Source organism: Onychomys torridus, chromosome 8, assembly GCF_903995425.1.
Source record: "Onychomys torridus chromosome 8, mOncTor1.1, whole genome shotgun sequence".
Lineage (NCBI taxonomy): Eukaryota > Metazoa > Chordata > Mammalia > Rodentia > Cricetidae > Onychomys > Onychomys torridus.
The window spans coordinates 38,482,875-38,497,888 of record NC_050450.1 but is presented as its reverse complement, the minus strand read 5'-3'; the positions used below and the strand labels follow the sequence as shown (position 1 = coordinate 38,497,888).

At 48.6% G+C, this 15,014-nt stretch overlaps 1 protein-coding gene across 2 annotated transcripts in view; it reads right to left on the bottom strand.

Moving 5' to 3' along the window:
* Positions 1-6,528: 6,528 nt before the first annotated feature.
* Positions 6,529-15,014, bottom strand: part of Tbc1d9b (TBC1 domain family member 9B) — a 42,053-nt gene continuing 33,567 nt past the window's right edge. Inside the window, exons 18-22 of one of the 2 annotated variants that reach the window (XM_036195943.1) lie at positions 13,471-13,542; positions 13,147-13,197; positions 9,595-9,654; positions 8,845-8,951; positions 6,529-7,852 (exon numbers count right to left, since the gene is read on the bottom strand). In XM_036195943.1, the coding sequence (XP_036051836.1) occupies positions 7,139-7,852; positions 8,845-8,951; positions 9,595-9,654; positions 13,147-13,197; positions 13,471-13,542 (1,004 nt within the window). In that variant the 3' untranslated portion in view covers positions 6,529-7,138. The remainder of the gene's footprint in view (positions 7,853-8,844; positions 8,952-9,594; positions 9,655-13,146; positions 13,198-13,470; positions 13,543-15,014) is intronic. The other variant, XM_036195944.1, reaches the window with a different exon arrangement.

Sequence of the window (15,014 nt, the reverse complement as noted above, 5' to 3'; positions counted from 1 at the left end):
CTACGACGGTTCCGGCCCCTCTAGCCCCAGCACCACCTCGCATGTCCTTGGGCGTCTCTCAGACCACGTTGGCCCCGCCCCTGCAAGCTCTCCAGCCGCTCTAGCCCCCTGTTCATCTCGGTGGTCACGGAGGCCCCTTCAAGCCTCCAAAAGGAGCCGGTGTTCCTTTGTGCTTGGGCTCTTGATTCGGAGCAGTGACGGTGGTTTTTCTAAACCAGTCTTTCTGATGGAGCCCTCAGCTGCCACCTACCTCCTTTACCTACATCCTTCTCTTGCCCCTGTGAGATAAAAGGGGCGTGGAAGCTGGGGTTGGGGTTTGCAGAAGCTGGGGTTGGGCCAAGGTGGGTTGTTAAGTTAGTCTTTGAGCCAGACTCCGAAATTGCCGGAGAACAGATAATTCTGCAGACACAGGCACTTGCTAGATTCAGCTGAGAACGAAAACCACCCTCTACTGAAGTCCTTGGACGAAGCTCCACTCTGGAAATCGGAGTAGCTACCCCTAAGGCTCACCAGCATGCCAGACATTATAAACTCTTGCTTTTGTTTTGTTTTGTCTTAAATTAAAGTGGGTGCATGACTGTAATCTCAGCACTCATAAAAGGAGGCTGGGTGACAAGTTAAAGGTCATCTGCTACAGAGTTTGAGGCCAGCCTGGGATGCACACGAGATCCTCAACGTTGTAAGAAAATGGATGGACCTGGAAAGTATAATATTAAGTGAGGTGACCCAACTTCAGAAAAGAAAGGAAGAGGGCTGGAGAGATGACTCCGCGGTTAAGAGTACTGGCTGCTCTTCCAGAGGTCCTGAGTTCAATTCCCTGCAACCACATGGTGGCTCACAACCATCTATATAAATGGGATCTGGTGCCCTCTTCTGTAATGCAGGCATACATGCAAACAGATAGATCACTTTTACATAAAAATAAATAACTATTTAAAAAAGAAAACAAAACTCTAGGTCGGCACGTTCCCCCACATACATCAGAGTCTGTAATATATGTGTATATAAGTAAACCAGGTGTAACTGTGAAGACAGTAAGATTTAGAAAGGAGAGGAGGTAGGATGGAATGTTTGCGAACGAATCATGAAAGAGGATATAAGGCTATTCCCCTCTAGTTTCAACTCAGTTATGTATTTTTTCTTTTTATTTTTGTGGTGGTGGATATGTAAATTCAACTTTCTGGGTAATGAAGTAGCAATAAGCTTTTTTTTTTTTTTCTTTTTTGCATTCCAAAAAAAATTCCTATATGTGTTATTTCTTTGAGGCAGTGATTGTGAAGCTGGCTTTCTCTTTAATTCCATTACCTGTTCCTACAATAGGAATTAGACATGCTGTGTAATTAGACATGACTACATTTGTCACACTGACCCATTTAGAAATGGATTTTTGCAGCTGGACAGTGGTGGCACACACCTTTAATTCGAGTACTAGGGAGGCAGAGGCAGGCAGATCTCTGAGTTCAAGGCCAGCCTGATCTACTAAGTGAGTTCCAGGACAGCCAGGGCTACACAGAGAAATCCTGTCTCAGAAAAAAAAAAAAATTGTTTTTTTGTGGTGAGGGATTTTATAATGTGGAATTTCCCCTTAATTCTTTTGTTTAATGCTATATCAAATTAATTGAATGTGGTGGCACATGCCTTTAATGCCAACATTCAAGAGGTACAAGGCAGATCTCTGAGAATTTGAGGCTAGCCTGGTCATAAAAGTAAGTTCCGGGGTTGGGGATTTAGCTCAGTGGTAGAGCGCTTGCCTAGCAAGCAGAAGGCCCTGGGTTCGGTCCTCAGCTCTGGCAAAAAAAAAAAGTAAGTTCCAGGACAGCTAAGGCTGTTACACAGAGAAACCCTGTCTCAAACAAACAAACAAACAAAACAACAACAAAAAAAAACATACAAAATACATAAATACAAAATCTTCACTTAAAAATGGGGGTGGACTGTGCAACATTTTTTGGCCTCCTGAAATTCATTTAGCCCCCTTTGAAGATACCTTAAAATTTGTGAGTCTGAATGTAGCCATTATGAGACCATTAGTTCTGCTCCTTGTGAGCTGCCTGTTTTTCCTTTATGGTTCTTAGTTGTTCTTTTGCAGAGCTGCCAGCTTAAGTCATGCTGGGATCAAGAATAATGGGCCTCGGTGGTTCGTGTTCCTGGAGTTGTGTCCATGCCAATGGATACCCACGCTCCAGAAGAGAATTTGACATCACTGCTGCCGTTGTTGCTGTTATAACAGTGACAACCACCACTACTACTGTTTCTGGGATTGCCATTTCATAACTGGTTACTACAGCTAGCACAGTGGAGACCCTGGCAGCAAAAGTAGCTACCACAGTTAACTAATCTTTCATTCTATTAGGTGTGACAAACTTAAATCAATAGTTATATACACTTTGATTGGCTTTGAAAGTTATAAATTTATAAACTCAAGTTCCATTTGCTCTCAGGATATCATCTTACAAGGACTCCAATTTACAGTAAGGCTTGTTAAGGAAGGGAATGGCTCAGTTGCCTTTAGCCTACCCGCTATGGGTAGGTTAAGACTTATGTTGGTCTTTGCTGTGTCGAACACGCAGATTGCAAGCCCAGCGCCACTTAGAGATCTTTGGCAACAGTTAACTCTGCAGCTCTCACATGATTGAGCCTATATGATAATGAGTATTCAGAGACGGGTAATGCCTGGGAGGCGCTCACCAACCTAAGACAACGCCTGTGTGGCCTGGACAGGTGTCTCCATGACGGGTAAGATAGATAACCTGCTGATATCCCATGCAACCTAAGTCAGAAGCTCATTTTTTAGTAAAAGGGGGAGGGGACTTGTAGGTCCCTGGCCCCCGTTTTGTGTAACTGTTGCATTGCCTGCTGACCTTGACCTTGATATTCTCCCTATGCTAATTCCCTGTGAGATTCCACCCTCCTGATTGCTCAAGGGAAGCTCCTTGTCTGTGTATCCAGCATATTGGGCGTTAACAGCTTAGATGCAAGATTGTACAACATCAGGAGCAGGGGTTGGGGATTTAGCTCAGTGGTAGATTGCCCTCCGGGGTTCTCCCATTGTGCTTTAAGCCTGTATTTAAGACCTCCTCCCTCCTTCAATAAATGGCAAAAAGAAGAAGAAGAAGAAGAAGAAGAAGAAGAAGAGGGGGTCAAGAACATGATGGGGAAACCCACAGAGACAGCTGACCCGTGCTAGTTGGAGCTCACTGACTCTAGACTGACAGCCTGGGAACCTGTATGGGACCGAACTAGGCCCGCTGAATGTGGGTGACAGTTGTGTGGCTTGATCTGTTTGTGGGTCCCTGGCAGCAGGACCAGGACTTATCCCAAGTGCATAAACTGGCTTTTTGGAGCCCATTCCCTGTGGTGGGATACCTTGCTCATCCTTGATACAATGGGGAGGGTCTAGGCTCTCCTCCAAATTGGTATGCCAGACTTTGTTGACTACCGTGGGAGGCCTTACCCACTCTGAGGAGTGGATGGGGGTAAAGTGGGAGGGAGATGAGGAAGCGGGAGAAAGGGAGGGAGAGGGAACTGCGGTTGGTATGTAAAATGAAAAAATTTTAATAAATATATTTTAAAAAATATTTAAAAAAGAATACTTTATAGAGTGGCTGGAGAGATGGCTCAGAGGTGAGGAGTGTGTGATGCTCTCCAGAGGATTTGAGTTAAGTTCCCAAGTCTGTGTGGGTGGCTCACAACCACCTGTAGCTCCAGCTTTAAGGGTTCCAACACCTTCTTCTGGCTTCTCTGGGTGCCTGCACCCACGTGCCTGTACTCATACACATATACAGAAATAAATATAACTTGTTAAGAAAGAAAAAAAAGGGGGCTGGAGAGAGAACTCAACAGTTAAGAGCATTTTCTGCCCTTGTAGAGGACCTAGGTTCAGCTCCCAGCACCCACATGGCAGCTGATAGCCATCTGTAATTTCAGCTCCAGGGGATCCATCACCCTCTTTTGACCTCCAGAGGCATCAGGCATGCATGTGGTACACAGACATATATGCAAGCAAAAGACCCATACATGTAACATTTCTTAAAGTTATTGTATTATCGTGCTATTTAATAAATAAATAAACTGTATGCTAGACTGAGAGCTCAGAAGGATCATAGCAGCCATGCAATGTGTGACTAAAGAGTTGTGACTCTCAAACTCTGCAGTAACCAGGCCCCAAAGTCATCCCAAATTCTCTCCAGCAGTTGCCTGAGACCAAGAGGACTGGCCAATGACAGCTTCTCTGTTTTTGTGTGCCTCCAAAACTAACCACTGAAGGGTCAAGCTTGCCTCCAAACCAATCACCTAAAACATATTTCCTATTTGTTATCTCCAGCCAAAAGGATGCCTCAGAGCACATGGGGATCCATCCCATCGTTCCACCATGGGGTTTCGACTTTCCCACCTGCCTCTGAGTGTCAAATACAGCCAGTTCACTTTCTGTAGCGAGTTCTGAATGTTGTGCTTTTGATTTGGGTGGTCATTATTTTCACATTGGAACTATTGTGATTGAGAAAAAAATGCATTTCTGCATCTACAAAGAACACTTTATGCTTAAACAAAGTAGAATAAAAGCATGGTGGGGACCAAGCATTCAAACATATGAGCCTATGGGGCCATTCTCAAGCCATCACAGTAGGTAAGTGTTTGCTGTCAAAGCTGACCTGAATTCACTCCCTTGGACCTACATGTGGAAGGAGGGACCCAACTCCTGCAAGCTGTCTTTTTGCACTGAGCAGGTACGCTCCAACATACCAACCCCAGTGTGTGTGTGTGTGTGTGTGTGTGTGTGTATAGTTTTGTTTTCTATTTTTTGAGACAGGGCTTTTCTATGTAATAGTCCTGGCTATCCTCACTTTGTAGACCAGGCTGGCTTCAAACTCACAGAGGTCTGTCTGCCTCTGCCTCTGGAGTGCTGGGATCAAAGGTGTGTGCTACTAAACCTGGCTAAGAAATGTCTTTTTAAAAATTCGTAAGGTCAATATGGTCTACATAGCAAGTTATAGGCCAGATTGAGATTTATAGTAAGACCCTGTCTCAAAACAAACAACAAAAGATCTATTGTGAAAAAAGATTGTTTAAATTTTAAATACTTACCTATTTTGTATGTATGGGGGCATCGGATCCCCTTGGAGCTGGATAGTTTTAAGCCATGGGGGTGTTAGGAACTAAAACTGAGTCCTTTGCAAGAGTAGCAAGTACTCTTTACTACTGAGACATCTCTTCAGTCCCTTGGACTGCTTTTTCTCGAGACAAGTTCTAACCATGTAATCCTGCTGGCCTGGAACTCATTGTGTGGACCAGGCTGGCCTCAAAATCACAAGACATTCCTGTCTGTGCCTCCTAGTGCTGACATTAACACATATCCCCATACCTGTTTCTTACTTGGCTTTTTTTTTTTTTTTTTTTTTGGTTTGTTTTGGTTTTTGAAGACAGGGTTTCTCTGTGAAGCCCTGGTTGTCCTAGAATTTGCTCTGTAGACCAGGCTGGCCTTGAACTCTCAGAGATCCTCCTGCCTCTGCCTCCTGCGTACTGGGATTAAAGGCGTGCGCTACCAATGCCTGGCTTAAATCATAAATTTTGTTGAAGATTAGTGGCTGCCCAGGCTGGGAGTCAGTACAGGGATCTACTGTAAGTGGACCCAAGGGGTCTTCTTGGGGTGACAGAAATGACTCAGAATTGTGTCAAGGAGCTGCTAACTCAGCAAGTTTACTGGAAGTCACCCATTTGTATTTTAAACAAATTGAAAAGTTTTTATTTTGTAAGTGTGTAATGGTGCAGGTGGAGGCCAGGTTAGCACGTTGGGCATTCTGCTTCATCGCTCCGCGTGATTCCCTTGAGAGGGTCTCACTGAGCCTGAAGCTGGCTATTTGGCTAGCCTACCTGTCTGACCACCAGCACTGTGGTACGGGTGGGCATGGCCATGCCCAGCTTTTACGTGGGTGCTGGGATTAAATTTTACGGTATTATTGTAAATAGCACCTAATGCCATCTTATTTATTTTGGCTCTCTGAGACAGGATCTCAATACACAGCCTAGGCTGGCCTCAAATGAAGCAACTGTTCTGCCTCATTCTCAAGGGCAGGGTTACAGATGTGCCACCACACCTGGCACTCTCACATTTTTTAAAAGTGCCCGGATCCATTTGCTGGTAGAAGCAAGAGCACCCATGGGCAAATGGATGGTTATGATCCCTATCCGCTCCTCTAACACAGCCAGGTGTCTCATGGCTGAGTCCTGTTCTGGCTCAACCCAGGAGGTCCCCCTCTGGCCGTGTATCTGCTTCTTGAACCAGAGGCTGACAACTTGGGGTAGCCTAGGCCTGAGGATATGTCTACTATACTGCACACACCTTTGGACACTGAGCCTAAGACCTGTGCCACAGTTGCCCTGTACCATGGAGGGTCTTGCAATTCCCCTCCTATGGCAGCCAAGTACCCCGAACTCCCACAATGCTTTCTGGGCCACACACCCGACCTGGGGAGAAGTAAGGTTGGGGTAGTGGTTCAGGGCCACAGGGAAGCACTGTACACAGTGTGCTTTTTCTTTCTTTTAGGGATTTATTAAGGCATTGAGCACAGTGTGAGTTTTAGCCAACTCAAATGAGGACAAGGGACTAGGAGAGGACCTGAGGGATGTGCTTTAAAGTTAATGATGAGGAAGAATGGAAACTTCATAAATTAGGAGTGCAGCGCGAGGCTCCTGCCTGTGCATCAGACACTGAGTTCCTCAGTCCTAAGACCCAGGCTCAGGCTGAAGGACTTCAGAGCAAGCCTAGAAGGTTCCATCCTTTGGAGCCTAAGCACATGACCAAGTGACCACTGGTGACCGGGCCACATGGCTGTAGGTCTTTCCATAAATGGAGCACTGGTGTAGTGTGTGCATAGCATGGGGTGCAGGGGCCAGAAGCAGGCAGGTACAGATCCGAAAGCCTCTAATGCTATGGGAACAGCAGGCTCAAGGTTCTCCAGGTTCCCAGCCAAGGGAGGACGAGGGTGCCCTGGCCTCCTTGGGAATCCTTGTAAGGCAACTGGGTCTGCATTGACCTGACCTTTGCTTCTACATCACCCTGCTTCAAGAACAGGTATCTTCAAGGAGAAACCAAAAGGGGTAAAGGGAAGGAGACAGAGACCAGCTTCCATTTTGCAACTCAGCTCAAGACCCCAGGGGGCTCATGGTCGCTGGAGGTGCTGAACTGCCTCTCTACTTTCTTTTGGTCCTTGATCTTGAGTCCGATGTCTACCCTCTTCTCAAAGAAGTTCACCAGCACAGACTCTGTTAGGATGGAGGCCAAGATCTGCTCGAAGGAAATGCACCAGTCTGTGTCCACAGTGCCCCCGCTACGCGAGGTGGCGGCAGCGGTGGGGCTACAGGCTTCCCTTCCCACCAGCACTGTGTCATCAGTGAGGTCCTCACACTGCAGGGAGCCTGTGCTGACCACTGAGTAGGAGGACATGGACATGTCATCTTTGGTTTCGTCATCAGACAACAGGAGAGGAGAGCCCTGCCCTTCACCACTGCCGCCCTCCGCCATCACATGACTGTCCTGCAATGCTTTCCCAAGGTGAGTGTCACCACTGGCTTTGGCCTGGGGGTCCCCTGAAGCTGGTGGCTGACATTCCTGTGTTGGGTCCTGATGAGGTTTGGGTAGGGGTGGTTCATTCTCCTCTGTGGCACTGTTGTGGTCCCCGCCATGGGTACCATTCCTGGGCTTCTTGGCTGTCCGGGCTGAAAACTTCTTCCCCACCTCACCAATGCGGAGCAGGAGGCTGGCCACGGTGGCGATGGCATGATACAAGTCCTGTTCCATGGGGTCTTCGCTGAACATGTTGTAAAGGGTCTTACACAGCTCAATGAATTGCTCCTTAGGGGGAAAGCCAGAAAGAAGACAGAGGTGGTTATGGAGCTGTGCTAACTGAAAATACAGGCCACTCTAACTGGTGTTAGGATTTTGATGCCACAAACCCCCACCTTATCATTCCCAGGTTAGGAAACTGAGGTCTGGGAAGGAGACTGACCACTGCTATACAGTCCTTTCAAAGCCTTTCTTCCCACATGCTTCCACACCCCTCCCCCTTTGTTTTGTTTGTTTGTTTGCTTTTTCGAGACAGGGTTTCTCTGTGTAGCTTTGTGCCTTTCCTGGAACTAACCCTGTAGCCCAGGCTGGCCTCGAACTCACAGAGATCCGCCTGCCTCTGCCTCCCGAGTGCTGGGATTAAAGGCGTGCACCACCACCACTGGCTCCCCTTTGGTTTTTTTGAGACAGGGTTTCTCTTGTGTAACAGCTCTGGCTGTCCTGGATCTCACTTTGTAGACCAGGCTGGCCTCAAACTCATAGGGATCTATCTGCCTGCCTCTGCCTCCTGAGTGCTGGGATTAAAGGTGTGTGTCACCACCGCCCGGCTTCATGGGCCCATTCTTAAAGCCTGTGTGTAAAAGTGCTTGGAATGCAGGGCCTTCTTTAGAAGGGCACAGTTGGGGTGAAGTTCAACCTGAGGGTTGGTTGGGTGTTTGTAAAAACATCATGGCCTGGATTGGGCCACTGGAGTGCTCTTCTCCAAGGTTGTATGTTGGGTCTCTGGCTATTGGAGACTAACTTTCCCCAGTGCTTCTGTGGTTTATGGATAGTGATTCAACCTAGGCAGGTGGTTACCATGGAAACACTATTCTGTCCAAGAAGTAGCTTTTTACCTTTTTGGAATCTTCACTAATGGCCATTCAGGACTAAGAGGCTCTACAGAGAGGGAAGAGAATCCGACCCACAGGAGACTGCTAGAGTAAAAGTCATATGAAGCTGTCTAAGCCCAGGCACACAGAATTCTCTGGAAACGTTCTCTAGATTCTGATTGAGTCTACCTGGTTCATCTTGGGAAGGTCCTTAATGGTTTCCTTCTGAGCTTCTTTCTCCTTAGCCCATATTCGAAGGTAGTGTCTGTAGTCAGGAGGGCTGGTCCCCTTCTCCTCTGTGAGTTGAGAGAAAGAGATTAAACCCGTCTGTCAATGGAGAAAGCAGGCTGTGGGCTGGTAGCAGGGTGGGCTGCGCTCTGACCTGAAGTTACTTGGGTCCTATTACAGAATGCTCTGGCATTTAGGGTGTGGTTGAAAACACCCTCAACACCCCCAGGTCTCTCCTAAGTTAGTGGAGGTAAGTTGGACTTAAGTTGATGAAGAGCTCAAACCTGTCTTCCCCATGGTTGGAGAGAGGCTGCTGGGAGGAGGGGCCCTGGCTGCACACTAGAGCGCAGAGGACTGGGAGGAGGGGCCCTGGCTGCACACTAGAGTGCAGAGGACTGGGAGGAGGGGCCCTGGCTGCACACTAGAGTGCAGAGGACTGGGAGGAGGGGCCCTGGCTGCACACTAGAGCGCAGAGGACTGGGAGGAGGGGCCCTGGCTGCACACTAGAGCGCAGAGGACTGGGAGGAGGGGCCCTGGCTGCACACTAGAGCGCAGCGGCCTGGGGCCCACGGCAGCAGGTGAGCCAGGCTATGTAGCATCCACCCTTTGTCAGGGCACACCCTTGCCATCCCACGGTAACTGAGGAGGGAATGTAAGCAGCAGGGGTCCCCAGGCCCTGCTGTCCCGGGATTGCCAGCTGAATGGTTGTACCTCTTCTTTCTTGGGCGTCCTCACTTCCACTTCCTTCCTGCCGCTCCTGGGGCAGTGCTTCTACACCAGGAAGAGAACAGAGAATATTCTTGGACTACAAACCCCGAAGTCCTTACAGGTCACGCCTGTGGTTCTGCAGACCAGCGCCCCCCACAGGCCCCATGCTGTCCTCCTGCTTGCCTGGTCCCAGCCTTAAACACTGTGGCAAGGAGAGCTGGTCACGTCTTTACTCAGCTACAATTAAGGAAAGCCAGTTGCCGGGGACTTGGCTCAATGATAGAGTCCATTATGCTCAGCAAGCTGCAGGCCCTGGGCTCCATTCCCAGCACCGCACACAAAGGTTACGTTCTCAGAAGAAAACAAGCCTCACCACGTGGCTTCCCAGTGAATGATGACATGCGTTGTGGAACAAACGTGACAACTAATGACCTCTGCTACACAAAGGGTCACACTCAAGGGAGTGATTCCTTCCGAGACTGTCACACCAGCAGAGAGGTTTTGTACAGGACATTGTGTTCAGCCTACTATGTTCTGTTTGTTCTTTACACTCATTCATTAATGTACTGTGAGTGAGTATACATGCTACAGTGCATCCACAGAGGTCAGAGGACACCTTGTGGGAACTGGTTCTTTCTTTCCACCATGGGTCCTAGGGACTGATAGGCAGCAAGTGCTCTTTCCTGCTGAGCCATCTCACTGGCCCCTTTGTCTGGTGTTTCATGAAGTGCTACATTTGCTGAAGTGGGCACACACTGCACTACACATGTGTGAACATGAACTTGAAGTTCTCCAAAAGGCCAACTGTTCTCTGAGGCAGTGTGCCTGCTGGAGGACCCCAAGTGATGATATCAGGCAGATCCCAGCTCTGGACCGTCCTCTGGGACCATTCTGGTAGCAATAAAAGACAGCTATCTCCAGGATCAGGTTCTTACTGTGGAATAGGAGCCCTGTTGCCTCAGGGCTATGTGGGGGCCCAGGACAGGCCTGTGTACCCCAAGGCCTCTCCTAGGAGAAAGTAGGACAACCCTAGGGTATCCTGGTTTGCCCAGACTTTGAGTGTAACAGAAGTTCCACTGGCCTCTTGAACTTGTATTTTTCTTTCCATTTTTTTACATAGGTTTCACAACATAGCCCTGAATTCAGTGAACTTGCCACATCAATCAAGCTGGCCTCAAAGTCACAGAGCTCTGTTTGCCTCTGCCTCTCAAGTGCTCAAAGGGTATGCCACTACCCCTGGCATAATTTGTATTCTTTTTTTAAACATTAAAAAAATTTATTTACCAGGTGGTGGTGGTGGTGGTGCATCCTTTAATCCCAGCACTTGGGAGACAGAGACAGGGTATCTCTGTGAGTTTGAGGTCAGCTTGGTCTACAGAGTGAGTTCCAGGACAGCCTGAACTGTTACACAGAGAAACCCTGTCTCGAAAAACCAGCCCCCCCAAAAAACCACAAAAAACCCCCAAAACAAACAAATAAAAAACAAAATAAATAAAATAAAATAAAACAAAAAAAGAAAATAATTTTATGGGTATGGGTGTTTTTTTGCCTGCATGTACGTTATGTATGCCATGTGCATGTCTGGTGCTCATGGAGCCAGAAGAGGGCATCAGAGCCACCAGAACTGGAGTTACAGAGGGTTGTGAGCTGCTGGGAATCAAACTCAGGTTCTCTGGAAGAGCAGCCAGTGCTCTTGACTACTGAGCATCTCTCCAGTATAAGTTGTGACCTTGAAATCAAGGTCATGTTCCAATTCGAGTAAGTCTTTTGAGACTGCAGAGAGGACAGTGGCAGCCTGGGGCACATGGGTTCATTTTCTCTCCAGTATCACCTCCTTGGTGCACGCCAACCTCCTGGGGATGACCTGTTCTTGTTATAGTTTACCTGTTTCTTTTTAATTGCTTGGGACGGAACTCGAGGCTATATGTATCCTAGGCAAGAGTTCTATCACTGAGCTACACCCTCAGTTTTTATTCTTAAAATTAATTAAAAAAATTCTTTTTGGGCTGGGCGGTGGTGGCGCACACCTTTAATCCCAGCACTTGGGAGGCAGAGCCAGGCGGATCTCTGTGAGTTCGAGGCCAGCCTGGTCTCCAAAGTGAGTTCCAGGAAAGGTGCAAAGCTACACAGAGAAACCCTGTCTGGAAAAACCAAACCAAACCAAACCAAACAAACAAACAAAAAAAAGGTTGGGGATTTAGCTCAGTGGTAGAGTGCTTGCCTAGCAAGCGCAAGGCCCTGGGTTCAATCCTTAGCTCCCCCCCAAAAAAAAAAAAAAAATCTTTTTGTTGCGTTATTTTTTGTTGTTGTTTGGGCAGGGGGAAGGCTTTCGAGACAGGGTTTCTCTGTGTGGCTGTGGCTGTCCTGGAACTCACTCTGTAGACCAGGCTGTCCTTGAACTTGAAGATCCGCCTATATCTACCTCCTGGGTGCTGGGATTAAAGGCATGCGCCACCACGCCCTGGCTATTGTCTTGTTTTTTTTGTTTTTTGTTTTTTTAAAGACAAGATCTCACTATGTAGCCCTAGCTGGTCGGAACTCTGTAGACCAGGCTGGCCTTGAACTCACATGGATCTGCCTGCTTCTGCCTCCTTAGTGTTGGGACTAAAGGTGTGAGCTTTTACACACTTGGCTTAAAATTTATTGTGTGCATGTGTATATTGGTGTGCATGCCAGGAAGCGTGCGTGTAACAGGCCAGAAGATAATTTGGGAGAGCTGTCCTCTTCCCTTCCACCATGTCGATTCTGGGGTCAGATTCAGGTCATCGGGTTTGACGGCAGGTGCTTTTACCCACTGAAGCCTTCTGCCAGACCATTTATTTGTTAAAGTTCACCACGGAGCTAGGCTGGCCTTGAGCACGTTTCTCCTGCCACCATGGCCTCTACCTCGAGTATTAGGATTAGCAGTGTGCCCCATCATGTCCCAGGCTTCACTGCCAGCAGCACATGATAGAACCCAGGATCTCACATGTGAACCAAGCGCTCAAACACCCTTATGGTCAGGTTTGTATTACACATGACCAGCTCAACTGCCAAATCCCAGCAGGGCCCAGAATGGCCCTTCACTTTGTCAGATAATCCCAATGAGTTTTACAGGCAGCAAAGTTTGAATCCTAACCAGCACTCAACATATGTATTTTCTGTAATGAAATAAAATAAAATAAAATGAAATGAAATGAAATCCTGCGATGTTTCTCAAGGGGCGTGTCTACCACTCCCTCTGGTCTCTGCTCTCCCATCCTGTACCTGTCTTGCACAGTCACAGTGACAGCATTCTGGATCCCTTTCCTATGAACACGAGATTTTTGCGTGTGGGTGCAGGGGTGATGCCCTGGGCTTGCTCCATGTCTAGCATGCTGCAGCGCATCCTCATCATTAACCATCCATAACAGATTGCCCCCACCAGAAGCAGCTCCATTCTTGGTTGTTCTCAGGATTTATCCCCACAGGATGAAGTTCCAAAGAGTCCCCGGGGCATGAAAGCTTCCAGGCTTCTGAATAAAGGAAGACAAAGCCTAGAGGCAAAGGGGTCACCCCTGCCCTCCAGGGACTGACCTTGCGCCTCCCAGGGCAGGAAAAGATCCAGATCTGGGGCCAGAGGAGATGCTGGCAGGGACAGCAGAGGATGCGCAGAGGGCAGAGGGAGAAGGCCAGGTCCAGGGAGACAGAGAGGCAAGAGAAACAACGGCTGAGAACATCTACAGGGACAACCTGACCCAGGAAGTGTTGCAGGGCTCTCCAAGGGAGCACCCCAGGTGGCATGCTCCCCGATCCCACAGTGGGACTGCTGGTTTCCTGCAGAGGCCCCATGGAAAGACTGGGAGCTGCAGACCAGTATAGGCTGCTTGTTCTGGGGGGTCTCAGCAGTGGTTCGCTCACCTTCTGAGGGGCTGTCCTCTGTGAAATAATGGGTGGCCTCCAGGGCTGACTCCGCTTCCTCTGGGATCAGAGCTGTGTTCCAATGGAAGGAACAAGTGAGGACAGGGAAGGCTGGGATTTCCAGTCAAAGCAGAAAAGGCCACCCTCCCCCACTCATGTCCCACCAGGCCGAACACCTTCTACTATAACCCCTGACATTTGAATAGGTGGTCACATTCTTGTTGTTTGAGACAGAGTCTCACGCTGCAGGACAGGTAACCTCTAATTCTCTACCCTTCTGCAATAGCCTGTGAGCTGGGATCACAGATGTGCTTGGCTTACTAGTTTGATTTTGACAATGTGGTTTTTTTTTTGGGGGGGTAGGGGATGGGGACTGAACCCCAGGTTATCCCAGATGTTAAGCACTTGTCCTATGGTTGAGCTACACCCCCAGCAGTAACACTGTGTTTGGAAATGCAGTTCATGTGCTGGGCAAGACTATAATCCATATATACCCAGGAGCCTGGTGAACTTAGCTACCTTCCCACCACATGACGACCTGGCTCAGCAGATCTCTTTGGGGGAATTTTACTTCATACTGGGGCAATTATACCATATTAATACATCCCAGCCTGTCTCACGCTCTGCATTTGCTGGTACTAGATGACCAGAACCTGACGTTGCAGATCCCAAAGGCTGTATATACATGTAATCTTACCATTCCTGTTGTATGGAGAGGTGGGGAGTGAAGTTGGGCAGGGAAGATTAACAGGGCAAACACCCTAAGGGCGGTAGGACCCAAGCATCCCAATGCCTGGACGAAGCAGGCTCAGGTGGTGGGGGCAGCCCCAGTTCTGTGATGCAGCCCAGCTGCAAGCCAGCCTCACGTAAGAGCTGTGTACCAAGAGCTTCAGCTCTGCCAGCAGAGCCATCATTTGGGAGCTTTGACTAGTGGTGTGGGCGCCACTGCACACAGCGAGGGGCTGGGGTGTGCGAGGGAGTGCTGAACGAAGCCTTGCCATCTAAACCTCACACAGGCCAATTCTGAAGGCAGATACTGTGTGGGAATTGCTCAGGGGAGGTCCTAGTCCAGAAAACTGGCAAGCTGGGGTGGAACCACCCCAGGAAGCAGGATGCCCCGGGCCATCACTTTTATCTTTCTGAATCTGGTTCCTGCTAAGGGAAGCTCCTTCTTAGTGGCTCTTCCTATGACCACTCTTGCTGAGTCAGATGAACTCTGGCCACACGTGAAGGCTGCTGGGGTCATGTGCTGGCCAGCTTCTGTGAACCCCTGCCCCCAACTTAGCTCAGACCACAGGAAACATTGCACCCCAAGGACAGCTCCAGCACCACTTAGAGGCCGGAAGCGGGGCCCCTGTCATGAGGCCGCGTGACAGGATCTACAGGTGGCCTTGGCAGTACTCCAGGCTGTCCTGGGATAAACAGGAACCTTTGGGTAACGGTTACTTTAAGAACAAAGAGTGGGGTTGGGGATTTAGCTCAGTGGTAGAGTGCTTGCCTAGCAAGGCCCTGGGTTTGGTTCTCAGCTCAAAAAAAAAAGAAAG